The 11,903-nt window shown below is 59.0% G+C and overlaps 2 protein-coding genes and 1 pseudogene across 3 annotated transcripts in view; 2 read left to right on the top strand and 1 right to left on the bottom strand.

Moving 5' to 3' along the window:
* Window positions 1–776: 776 nt before the first annotated feature.
* Window positions 777–4,138, top strand: STPG3 (sperm-tail PG-rich repeat containing 3). Of its 2 annotated transcripts, none has more exons than XM_023227692.1 (6): window positions 777–1,950; window positions 2,391–2,548; window positions 2,653–2,787; window positions 3,099–3,187; window positions 3,490–3,628; window positions 3,778–4,138. In XM_023227692.1, the coding sequence occupies exons 1-6, from the start codon at window positions 1,841–1,843 to the stop codon at window positions 3,909–3,911; spliced, it is 765 nt and encodes a 254-aa protein (XP_023083460.1). In that variant the 5' UTR covers window positions 777–1,840; the 3' UTR covers window positions 3,912–4,138. The 2 variants fall into 2 exon arrangements, with proteins under 2 accessions (XP_023083460.1, XP_023083459.1); XM_023227691.1 differs by having other exon boundaries at window positions 3,325–3,628.
* A 1,788-nt stretch (window positions 4,139–5,926) lies between these two features.
* Window positions 5,927–11,903, top strand: part of NELFB (negative elongation factor complex member B) — a 19,019-nt gene continuing 13,042 nt past the window's right edge. Inside the window, exons 1-4 of the mRNA XM_023227606.2 lie at window positions 5,927–6,297; window positions 6,552–6,715; window positions 6,976–7,075; window positions 7,480–7,710. Of these exons, the coding sequence (XP_023083374.1) occupies window positions 6,196–6,297; window positions 6,552–6,715; window positions 6,976–7,075; window positions 7,480–7,710 (597 nt within the window). The 5' untranslated portion in view covers window positions 5,927–6,195. The remainder of the gene's footprint in view (window positions 6,298–6,551; window positions 6,716–6,975; window positions 7,076–7,479; window positions 7,711–11,903) is intronic.
* LOC111553049 lies at window positions 8,742–9,116 on the bottom strand (annotated as a pseudogene).

Genomic DNA, 11,903 nt, shown 5'->3' with positions numbered 1-11,903 from the left:
GGGACTACAGGCGCCCGCCACCTCACCCGGCTAGTTTTTTGTTTTTGTATTTTTTAGTAGAGACTGGGTTTCACCGTGTTAGCCAGGATGGTCTCGATCTCCTGACCTCGTGATCCGCCCTTCTCCGCCTCCCAAAGTGCTGGGATTACAGGCTTGAGCCATCGCGCCCGGCCTAATTGTGGGTCTTAAGACCCTCCCAGGAGAGGTCCCACCCAAGCCCCAGGGACAGCAATGCTGACATCAGGAAGCTTCCGTAAAATCCCAAGGGGACTGGGGCTCAGGGAGCTTCTGGACAGCGGAACGCCTGGAGGTTCCCAGAGGGCAGCAACCAGTGAGCGAGGGCATGGAAGCACCAGCCCATCCCCATGCCTCTCGTTGGTATTCTTTGCAATCAATATTCTTTACAACAAACCAGTAAACGTTAGCATTTCCCAGAGTGCTATGAATGGCTCCACCAAATTAAACCCAAAGAGGGTGTCATAGGAACCCCAACTTGAAGCTGGTTGGTCAGAAGTTCCAGAGGCCCAGGCTTGTGACTGGTGTGTGTCTGGAGGCCATCTTGGGAGGGAGCTCTCACCCTGTGGGATCTGACACTGTCTCCAGGTAGATGGTGAAGGAAATGAATTAGAGGACACCCAGCTTGGTGTGTGGGGAACGACCCTCCCAATATTTGAACAAAAGCCTCCTGCGGTGACAGCTGTGGTGGTGTGGGTGCAGAGCCGGACACCGCGAGAACATTTCCCACCACGCACCTTCTGAAGAAGAGGATGGATGTCCAGCAGTGCCATTCACGGCGGCAACATTTATTACAGGACAGGGAGGACCTGGAGGGGCCTATCTGTCCAATGACAAGGGCTTCATGAGCAAAGGACACTCCGTTCCACTGGCAGCCAGTCAACGCTGAACCTGGCACGACCTGGACAGGGGCTCCGGAGCACAGGGCGTGAACCCTTCGCCCAGATAAAACCTGTGCTTCCTCAAGCACGTGTCCGTCTATCTGCCTGGCAGGCCCAGTGCTGAAGGGTGGGCATCCAGAGAGGGCAGAGGAGGCCCGAGTTGGCCCTGTTCACAGGCCCTGCCCTGCTGGATTCTGGGCCAAGGTCAGGGCTGGGACCGGCCGGCGGTCAGCTCCAGAGGCCACATAGCAAGGGCCTTGGTGCCCACGGGATCTTGCTCACGCAGGCTGGCTGTTCCTTTGCAGGTCAGGCAGCCCGGCCATCAGTGACACCTTCTAGTCTCTGTGCCCCCAGGTGAGAGGCATGCCCTCACACTCCAGTCCTGGCTGGGCTCCAGGGCTGGGCCTGCCTCTGGTGTCAGACCCATCCGATGTGGCTTTGCTTTTCTCCTAAGTGGGAACCCAGGTGGGGTGGCGGCTCCTCCTCTTCCTCCAGGGATCCTTCCTGGACCCCTCCCTCCTACCCCCAGGGAGTCCTGGCTGGCCAGCCACAGCGGGGCATCTCCTAGGGCTTGGCGGATGTCCATGGGTCCTGTTCCCTCCACCCCCTCTGCTGAGGCCTCAGTCCTCCCAGAGGATCTGCTAGAGTGGACCCCAGACTTCCAGGAGACCCCAGGGTGCAGGAGAGGGGAGGAGGCTGGGAAAATTAGGGGGAAAGGGAGAGGGCTGGGCCAGGAGTCACTTGGGCAGGCTGGGGGTCCTGGCCCAGGCAGACCCCGTGATCATCTAGTTAGTGGGGGAGGGGCCCACCCCGGGTAGGGGCCTGGGGCAGCCCCTCCAGGGCCAGACAATGCGTCTTCCCCAGGAGCCCCAGCAACAGAGGGGCCTACCAGTGAGGTCACAGAGCCTGGTGGTGCCCTCGGGGAAGAGAGCCAGGAGACTCTGATGATGAATTTTGACCAGAAGGCAGTGAAATTCCTGGCAAATTTTTACATCAATGGAGGCAAACACTGGACCCACGGCCACGTGAGGCAGACGCCACCAGAGCCCAGCCAGTAACTTGAGGGGGGCGGTGGGGTGGGAAGGGGCAGGCCGGCTGGGAGTGGCCAGGGTGCTGAGGGACAGCGGTGGGGGGGGGGCGGTGGGGGAGGCCGGCTGGGAGCAGCCTGGGGGGAGAGGGGGGGGGGGGGGGCGAAGGGACAGTTGGGGAGACAGACTTTGGGGCAGGCGGCTCGGGGGCTGAGGGACAGAGTGGGGGGCAGGTTGCTGGGCAGGCGGCTGGGAGTGGCTGGGGGACTGAGGGACAGTGGGCGACAGGCTGTGGGACAGGCAGCTGGGAGTGGCCGGGGCTGAGGGACAGAGTTGGGGAGCGGGTTGCTGGGCAGGTGTCTGGGAGCAGCCAGGGGGCTGAGGGACAGTAGAGGGGATAGGCTGTGGAGCAGGCGGCTCAGAGTGGTGGGGACTGAGGGACAGTGGCTGCTGGTCTCCCTTGCAGGCCCAAGGCATGTGTGCTGTTGTTGGGCCTGGAGCCAGGGCTGGCCTGGGATGAGACACGGCCCCCAAAGATGAAGGAGGTCCCAGCTGGTCTCAGGTTACAGATGGGCACCCCTCAGGAGTCCCTGCCCACCTACACCCAGACCCTGAGGGAGCTGTGTGAGTGAGGGTCCTGGCCACCCCACCCCCAAGCTGGTCTTTGGGGGTTGCGGGAGGGGCCTGCTGGAAGGAGCCCAGGCCCAGAGCTTGCTTCCTGTGGCCAGTGCTGGAGCAACGCCCCCCGATCACAGCTGACCTGGAAGTCCCCAGTCCCACCAGGTACCAGGTGCCCAGCCCGTCCCTACGAGAGTCCTCCCCACATCCCCACTACAGCATCGGCTGCAAGCACCGAGGCCGAGGTGCGTGTCCCCTCCCTGAGGCCTGACCACCGAGAGCCTGTCCTCCACCCTGGGAATGGGGGCCTCTGCCTCTGTGCTGAAACCCCCACGGCCTGAGGGCCCCTCCACCCTCCCGGTGTTCACTTCCAGGCTCAGCGCCTGTAAGGGGGCGTGGAGAGAGGAGGGCTAGGGCTGGGGCATGGATGGGCTGGATGGGCGTTGTGAGGACAAGGGTTCAGAGGCCGGGGGTGGGAACTGGGAGCCAGGTTCGAGTGGGGGCTGTCACCCGGGTGGGGCTCCCAGCCTTCTCTCTCTCCACCCTCCACCTACAGAGGGCGGTGGTCGCAGGGCATGGCAGACTTTGTGGTTCCAGAGTGAAAACCCCTTCACGCAGAAAGCCGACTTCCACCAAGAGCAAAAGGTGGGGGCTGGGCAGGAAGGGGGCGGGGAGTCCAGGCAGGCAGGGGGCTGGGGGTTCCAGCGGGGCCAAAGGGGAGCTGGCTGAGGATCTGTGGGGAGCGCCCTGCCCTGCAGCCCCCATCTCCTGCCCCCTTGCAGTGGCCCTCGCCAGCCCACTACCAGCTGTTCAGCCGGCCCGCCGGCCCCGCCTTCAGCTTCAGAGGCCACCACTCCACCTCCAAGACACCTGAGGGCCACATCCGCCCAGGGCTGCCTGGGGCCAGAGGGCTGGGCCTCAGGGTGCAGCCCCAGTCCCTGCTTCAGGCCTCTTTGCAGGCACCTGGCAAGAGACGCCCTGGCCCCAACACCTACAATATCCTTCCTGGGAGCCGCCTGCAGAGGCCCCGTTCTCCGGCCTTCTTGATGAGCCGCTCCCCGGCGTTCACCTCCTGGCTCAGCACCTGTAAGGAGGCCTGGAGAGAGGAGGGCTAGGGCTGGGGCATGGGTGGGCGTTGTTAAGACAAGGGTTCCGGGGCCAGGGGTGAGAACTGGGAGCCAGGTTCGAGTGGGGGCTGCCACCTAGGTGGGGCTCTCAGCCTTCTCTTTCGGCAGCTCGAACCCCTGGCCCAGCTGCCTACCACGTGGAGGACTGCTACAACTCACGCTTCCCCTCAGTGCCTGGCGTGGTCATCCAGGGTGTGCGCAGACCCAAGCGCCACAACACAGGCCCCTTCTGTGCGCTCTAGAGCCAGCTGGGCACAACCTGCTTGGCCCGGCCACCGAGTGGCCTCCCCCGGGGCTTTCCCAGGCCTCCCTTGGGACTCGGGGCCCCAGCCTGGCCTTCTGACCCTCTGGGCACCCCTGATGCACCCTTCTGGTTGGTCAATCCTTCTATGGGCTGTGGACAAGGCTGGCCCAGCCTGGATCCCTCATCTGGCCACCTCCCTGCTATACAGAGACACTGTTGGTTCTCTTGAGCTCTGTGGTGTGCAGTTGTCTGTCCTTCACCTGGGGGCGGTCCTGGGTCATTTCCGGCTTTCCCTGTTGAGGGATCTCCTTTCAGCTGCCCCTGAAGGGTGCTCTCTTCTCTAGGGCGGCAGCCTGCGACTCACCCTGAGCTCCAGCCTGGAGCGAGATGGGAGGTGGGCTCTGTGGGAGACCCCCACCCAGCCGTGCCACTTAGGGGCCTGGTCCAGTTGCTGTCCACCTGAGGGTCAGCCGCTTGCCAAGCCAGGGAACTTGGAAGGAGGCACCAAATGCCCTGAGCCGCCACCTCCAGGTGGGGTCGGCCTGGCCAGGCCTCAGGAAGGGCCCAGGGACCCCGCTTACCAGGGCCCAGCCCCACTTCCCCTAGGCCTTGAGCTGAAGACACAGCTGGGCTTAGTCACCTGTGCCCTGAAAACTCTGGCCCAGGGCCATGCAGACTCCTGTGGCACCGCCAGCAGACTCCCAGGGCCTTCACCTGCTGGGTCCCTGCACTGCCCCTGCCTGCAGCTTCAGCTGGCTGGGGCCTCCCTTGTCACCTCTGGCCTTCCCTCCTACCCAGGGTCAGGCCCCAAGGCTGCCACCTTGCAGGAGGCTTACCTGCAGTGCCATCACCTGTACCTCCCCAAGTCCTTCCCAGACCCAGGACCCAGACCAGGCCCAGAGAGCTCAACCCCTTCAAAAAGGCTCTGGGCAGCTGCTCCTGTGGCCTCAGCACCATCCCCTTTCGCAGAGAGGAATCCAAGGTCCTAGGACTGTATGTGTGCTGTGCCCCTTGCCCTCCTCTGCCACCGAACCAGCTGGGGGTTGGATCAAGGCACCGGTACCTTCGCCCTTGGGGTGACCAACTTGGCCAGCAGCAAGAGAGCTGTGGTGGCCCTGGCCTTGGGAGCTTGGCCCGGCTTGTGGGAACAGGAGCTCTGCTCATGGCTGCACCACCAGGCACCCCTGGTGAGACACAAAGCTAGGAGTGGGAGCGGCAGGAAGGATGCAACGATCTCCTCCAGCCTGGGCTGAGGAGGGAGGGCTTCCTGGAGGAGGTGGAGGAAGGAGCCTTTAAGGAAGAGCAAGAGTTTGTTGGGCAGCGGGAAAGAAATTTCTAGAGAAAAACTCGGCAGGGAAGACCGAAAAGAGAGAGGGTGTGTGTGGGGTGCTTGGCGCGGCACTGCCTGCGGGAGGGCGGCGGGCTGGAGAGGCGGGGAGGCCCGGGACGCCCACCCGCCTGGGATGAGAAGGGACACTGTGGAACCTGGACACTCCCTCACAGCTCCGCGGAGCTCGGTGGGCGCCACAGCCACCGGGTGCCGGGGAGGGCGGCCTTCGCTCGCGCTCCCGCTGCGGGCCCGGTCTCCGCCAGGCCCCGGCCCCCTGAAGGCGCTCAGACCTCAGTCTTGGCGACAGCGCTGGGGTGGGCTTCGTGCCCGTTTCACGCGGAGGAAGCCACGCTCAGGAGGGAGCGCCCGTGTCCTGCACCTGCAGAGCGTTGGGGCGGGGAGCTCAACCCCCAGCAAAACGTCCCTGCGGCGCGTGGCTGCCGCGAGATCAACAAGAGCGTTTTCCATGCTTATGTACACGAAATTCACTCGGCTGAGATGACGTCAGTTGGCGGAGCACACCGACCCTGCATCCGCCCCCCACGCTCCCACCCGCCCTCTTCTGCCAGAAACCCCGGTAGCTGGCGGGAGCTGGCGACAGCGGGCGGGAGCGGGCGGGAGCGGGCGGGCGCATGCGCACTGGGCTGGCTGGGCGGGGTCTCTCGCGCCGGGAGAGGGCGCTGCTCCCAGGAACCTGCGCGCGGCTCCGGCGGCGTTTCCAGGGGGCCGGTTGGCGGGCGGACCCGGGCGGTGCGGGGCGGAAGTGGTCGGCTGCGGGACGTGCGCGGAGCCGCGCGGCGGGCGGGACCTGGCCGAGCTGGAGGGCGCCGGGGAGCGGGGCTCGGGCGGCCCCCGAGGCCCGGCGGAGCGGGCTTCTGGGGTGTCTGCGGCGGCGCCTGGGGAGCGGGCTGGGGATGGGGCGCCTAGCCGGGCGGCGGCCGGGGCCTCGGCCATGTTCGCGGGGCTGCAGGACCTGGGCGTGGCCAACGGCGAGGACCTGAAGGAGACCCTGACCAACTGCACGGAGCCGCTCAAGGCCATCGAGCAGTTCCAGGTGGGGCAGCTCCCGGGGCGGGGGGAGCCCGGTGCCAGGGCAGGGCTGCCTGCGCGGGAGTCGGGCCTGGCGGAGGCGCCGAAAGTTTTCCGGCTTTCTGTTGGTGTCTGAGTCTTGTTTTGGGGGTGGAGTCCGGAGCCAGCATCCCTTTGCTGGACGGCTGGGAACACCTGGGTTCGTACCTCCCTGGGTTCGAGCTTTTAGAACCTTGGGGTGCACTGGGCTGCGGCTGAGATTTCTCTTGACTTCCTTAGACAGAGAATGGCGTGCTGCTGCCCTCTCTTCAGTCGGCCCTCCCCTTCTTGGACCTGCACGGGACGCCGCGGCTGGAGTTCCATCAGTCGGTGTTCGATGAGCTGCGGGACAAGCTGCTGGAGCGAGTGTCAGCCATCGCTTCGGAGGGGAAGGCTGAGGAAAGGTGGGTCAGCGGGAGGGGTGGGCAGGTGAGATGTGCAGCTGTTCTCGCAGCCTTGGATCGACTCAGGGGCATTTATCGTTCTTTTGGCTCCACATCCTTGCTCCCAGAGGTGGCCTGGGTCTGTGTCTGAGTGTGGAGCCTTGCCCCATGCGTCCTGTGCGTGGAGGCTTGTCCTGGTAGCTGTTACCTGTGTGGGGACAAGCAGGTAGCTGCTCTGATCTGGCTCATCGCTGCACCATCAATCCTGTGAGTTGTTCCAGGTACAAGAAGCTGGAAGACCTTCTGGAGAAGAGCTTTTCTCTGGTCAAGATGCCGTCCCTGCAGCCCGTGGTGATGTGCGTCATGAAGCACCTGCCTAAGGTAGGGCCCTAACTCTAACCTTGATGTGGTGGCGTGGACCGTCCGCCCACCCCTCATGCCCTTAGTTGGTGGGAGTTTTGGTGGCCACCTAGCTCCGGGAGCTTCCCACGCCGCCTGCCGGAGTGCTGTCCATGGTGAGCTCTGGCTGGCTTCTCCCACATGAGCAGGGTGGAGACTGAAGCTTAGCAGAGGAGTTGGGGTGTGGGGCCCCTCCTGGGAAAGAGCTGTTGGTATTTAGCATGTCTGCCTGAACCTGCTGGGGCCAGGGAACCAGTCATAGGTGTCCTGTGGGGTGGGGCTTAGCCGCAGGTGGTCTGGAGGGGGGTGCTGAGGCCTCTTGGCTTGTCTTAAGGGAGATCCAGGGACACAGGTGCCACTCACAGGCTGTCTGTGGTGTCATGTAGGTTCCTGAGAAAAAGCTGAAGCTAGTAATGGCTGACAAGGAGCTGTATCGAGCCTGCGCCGTGGAGGTGAAGCGGCAGATCTGGCAAGACAACCAGGCCCTCTTCGGGGACGAGGTTTCCCCGCTGCTGAAGCAGTACATCCTGGAGAAGGAGAGCGCGCTCTTCAGTACAGAGCTCTCTGTCCTACACAACTTCTTCAGCCCTTCCCCCAAGACCAGGCGTCAGGGCGAGGTGAGGGGACAGGCCGTGTGCAGGGTGGGGCACCTGTTGGGGGTGCCATGGCTAGCCCCCTTCAGCTGCCTGGGGATCAACACTCTGCTGCCCTGTGAATGGTTGGATGGTTCTGCTGCTTGGTTGGGTGGTAGGGGAGGGCTGGCTTGTACACGTGCTGGAAAGAAAGTTGGTTGTTTTTCTGTTTGTATTTTACTGTTCCTTAAAGTGATGTATAGATAACATTAAAATCTACAGAAAGGTCCCTAATGAGAAGTTACAGCACCCCCTCCCCTACTTCTTTTTTTTTTTTTTTGAGACGGAGTCTCGCTTTGTCGCCCAGGCTGGAGTACGATGGCCTGATCTTGGCTCACTGCAAGCTCTGCCTCCCGGGTTCACGCTATTTTCCTGCCTCAGCCTCCTGAATAGCTGGAACTACAGGCGCCCGCCACCACGCTTGGCTAATTTTTTGTATTTTTATTGAAGACGGGGTTTCCCCGCATTAGCCAGGATGGTCTCGATCTCCTGACCTCATGATCCGCCCACCTCGGCCTCCCAAAGTGCTGGGATTACAGGCCTGAATCTCTGTGTACGGCACCTCCCCGCCCCCGGCCCACCTCTAAAAAGCAAGTTCTGTTTGGTCCTTCAACTTGTTTTTTTCCATTTCATGAAAACATGTATTAGACGACAGCTGTACGTGGCCTAAGCTGTGTGTGGGCTGGTAAAGGCTTGAGTGCCGGCTAGAACCAGGAAAACTGCTGTCCCCTTTTCACGTTCACAGAACAGCTATTTCTTATAGTTGGGCGAGTCCTATGGCCTGCAAAGGAGGTAAACATTTTAAAGCAAGACTTAGCTGAACTGGAATGGAGCCAGAGATGAGGGCACTAAGCCAAACCTCCCAGGCAGTGATCTGACAGCTTTGTCCTTGGTGTCCCAGCTCTTTTGCTCCGAACACGGATGGGGAATGTGAAGGATCTCTTCTGGCTGGGATGAAGCATCTAGGTGATAAGAAATCCAGAGAGGGGCTGAGGAAGGGAGGCAAGAGTTGCTTTTTATTGACTTGGAAGTGGGCTCTTCACTGAAGCCCCTTTGGGTTTAAGAGCATTTTCCTGCTTCCTTGTTCTTCCTGCAACTTCTGCTGCCTGAGCTGCCATGCTTGTAATCCAGCATCGATTTCCTGTGATAGCAGTGCAACTTGTCTTGCAAACTTCTCCCTTTCAGCTTTTCTTCAAAGCTGGCCTTTCTCTGGGGGAGCAGGGCGGCCATCCACCTATGACCAGTCTGGGAGCTCTGTAAGGGGCCTGTAGCCGGAGGGGTTGGCCGCCAGTACCTGCTGTAGTCACCACTGGCTGGCCGCCCGCCCAAGCGGCTGCACCACAGTGCAGTCTTCAGACACCTGTGAAGAGAACAGTTGCCAAAGCAGCCATGCTGAGCCAGAGTAGCTGGGGTAGCCCTCTTTTTTTCTTTTTCTTTTTTGAGACGTAGTCTTGCTCTGTTGCCCAGGCTGGAGTGCAGCGGCGCGATCTTGGCTCATTGCAAGCTCCACCTCTCAGGTTCACTCCATTCTCCTGCCTCAGCCTTCCAAGTAGCTGGGACTACAGGTGCCCACCACCACGCCTGGCTAATTTTTTTGTATTTTTAGTAGAGCTGGGGTTACTCTGTGTTAGCCAGGATGGTCTTGATCTCCTGACCTCATGATCCACCCGCCTTGGCCTCCCAAAGTTCTGGGATTACAGGCGTGAGCCACCGCGCCCGGCCTGGTCCTTCAACTTTCAGGTATTTAAATGATTTGTTAATATGGTTGCAGTTGAGTTGTTTTTCATTCTTCAGAGGATAGCAAACCGAGTGTTCTGTCTGTGAATAATATTGGCATTGTTCTAAACTGAAACTTGCTGACAATTTTCTTTGTTCTTTTTGAGACGAAGTCTCTCTCTGTCGCCCAGGCTGGAGTGCAGTGGCGTGATCTCGGCTCACCGCAAGCTCCGTCTCCTGGGTTCACTCGATTCTCCTGCCTCAGCCTCCCGAGTAGCTGGGACCACAGGCGCCCGCCACCACGCCTGGCAAATGTTTTGTATTTTTAGTAGAGATGGGGTCTCACCATGTTAGCTAGGATGGTCTCGATCTCCTGACCTCGTGATCCGCCCACCTCGGCCTCCCAAAGTACTGGGATTACAGGCATGAGCCACCGCGCCCGGCCTTTTCCCTTTTTTTTTTTTTTTTTTGGACAAAGGTTTCCCCCTTTGCCACCCAGGAAGAACTGCAATGGGGTGTTCTGGGCTCACTGCAGCCTCTGCCTCCTGGGTTTAAGCTGTTCTGCCTCAGCCACCCCAGTAGCTGGGATTATAGGCGTATGCCATCATGCCCAGCCAATTTTGGTATTTTTAGTATCATCGTGTTTGCTAGGCTCGCCTTGAACTCCTGAGCTCACATGATCCGCCTGCCTTGGCCTCCCAGAGTGCTGGGATTATAGGCATGAGCCACTCTGCCTGGCCCCTTTTTTTTTTTTCTGTTTTTTTTTTTTTTTTTTTGAGATGGAGTCTTGCTCTGTCACCCAGGCTGGAGTGCAGTGCCTCGAACTCGGCTCACTGCAACCTCTGCCTCCTGAGTTCAAGCAATTCTCCTGCCTCAGCCTCTCGAGTAGCTGGGACTACAGGCCAGCCCCACCATGCCTGGCTAATTTTTGTATTTGTTTATTATGGACAGGGTTTCATCTTGTTGACCAGGCTGAACCAAGAGGAACTCCTGACCTCAAGTGATCGCCCACCTTGGCCTCCCAAAGTGCTGGGATTATAGGTGTGAGCCTGGCTGTAACCAACTTTAGCACCATTCGATAGAAAGATAAAGTGAGCTATAAGTTAAGATTTTTCAGTATCCACATTAAGAAAAAAAAAGTGAGATCAATTTCATTGATGTTTTGTTTGGTCCAGTATATCCAAAGTATTATCTTTCAGCATGTAATTCATGTGAAGGATTGGGCTGGGTACCGTGGCTCACGCCTGTACTCCTAGTACTTTCAGAGGCTGAGGTGGGAGGATCGCTTGAGCTTAGTAGTTGAAGACCAAAGGGAGACCTTGTCTCTATGAGAAAAAAAATTTAAGCATGGTGGCACATACCTGTTGTCCCAACTACTGAGGAGGCTGAAGCAGAAGAATCGCTTGGGCGCAGGAGATGGAACCTGCAGCGAGGTGTGACTGAGCCACTGCACTCCAACCTGGGCGGCAGAGTGAGAGACACTGTCTTAAAAGCAAAAAAAAAAAAAAAAATACTGAGCTATAATGCTTTTTGTGGGAGGGTCACTGAGATTTGAAACCTGGTGAGTCTCTCACACTTAGCGCCCTTCTGAACTACTGCACTTACAAGTGCTGAACAGTTCGTGTGGCTCTGGGCTCCCTTCAGGCCGTGGGTCCTGACCACGTGCATGGGCTTGTTGGGGGTGGCTAGTGCCACCTTTGTTCTCCCTTCCCTGTTTGTTTATTCCCAGTCAGGTCCTCCATGGGCCTTTTTCTTGTTCCGTTGCTGTCAGACAGAGCCCTTGGACCCCTCTGCGAACTGTGGGGTGCCCTGCATTTCCCAGGCCTTTCTCCTACCCCATCTCTTCTGGTGACCTGGTGCTGCCTGTACCGATTTCTGTCTGTGAGGGACTTGCTTGGTCTGCTTAGTCCTAGGTTGATTCTTTTATTTTCATTTTATTTTGTTTTATTATTTTTATTCTTTAAGTTTATTTTATTTTTATTTATTTTTGAGACTGAGTCTCGCTCTGTTGCCCAGGCTGGAGTGCAGTGGCCCAATCTCTGCTCACTGTAAGCTCCGCCTCCCAGGTTCAGGCAGTTACCCTGCCTGAGCCTCCTGAGTAGCTGGGACTACAGGCGCCCGCCAACACGCCCGGCTAATTTTTTGTAATTTTTTTTTAAGTAGAGGTGGGGTTTCACCGTGTTAGCCAGGATGGTCTTGATCTCCTGACCTCGTGATCCGCCCGCCTCAGCCTCCCAGATTGCTGGGATTACAGGCATGAGCCACTGCGCCTGGCTTATTTTTATTTTTTTAAATTTATTTTATTTTTAAAATTTTTTATTTTTTTTTAGTTTATTTTTATTTTATTTTATTTATTTATTTATTTTTGAGACAGTCTCGCTCTGTCGCCCAGGCTGGAGTGCAGTGGCTGCATTTCAGTTCACTGCAAGCTCCGCCTGCCGGGTTTACGCCATTCTCCCGCC

This window comes from Piliocolobus tephrosceles, chromosome 14 (genome assembly GCF_002776525.5).
Source record: "Piliocolobus tephrosceles isolate RC106 chromosome 14, ASM277652v3, whole genome shotgun sequence".
In the NCBI taxonomy this organism is placed as follows: Eukaryota; Metazoa; Chordata; class Mammalia; order Primates; family Cercopithecidae; genus Piliocolobus; species Piliocolobus tephrosceles.
The sequence above is the reverse complement of the archived record's forward strand: the minus strand, read 5'-3'. Positions and strand labels throughout refer to the sequence as shown.

Bases quoted from the DNA above. Each gene is read 5' to 3' on its own strand.
- STPG3 (XM_023227691.1), top strand. From the start codon at position 1,841: ATGATGAATTTTGACCAGAAGGCAGTGAAATTCCTGGCAAATTTTTAC. The intron at 3,188-3,324 runs GTGGGGGCTGGG...GCCCCCTTGCAG, and splicing joins ACTTCCACCAAGAGCAAAAG to TGGCCCTCGCCAGCCCACTA. The intron at 3,629-3,777 runs GTAAGGAGGCCT...CTCTTTCGGCAG, and splicing joins CACCTCCTGGCTCAGCACCT to CTCGAACCCCTGGCCCAGCT.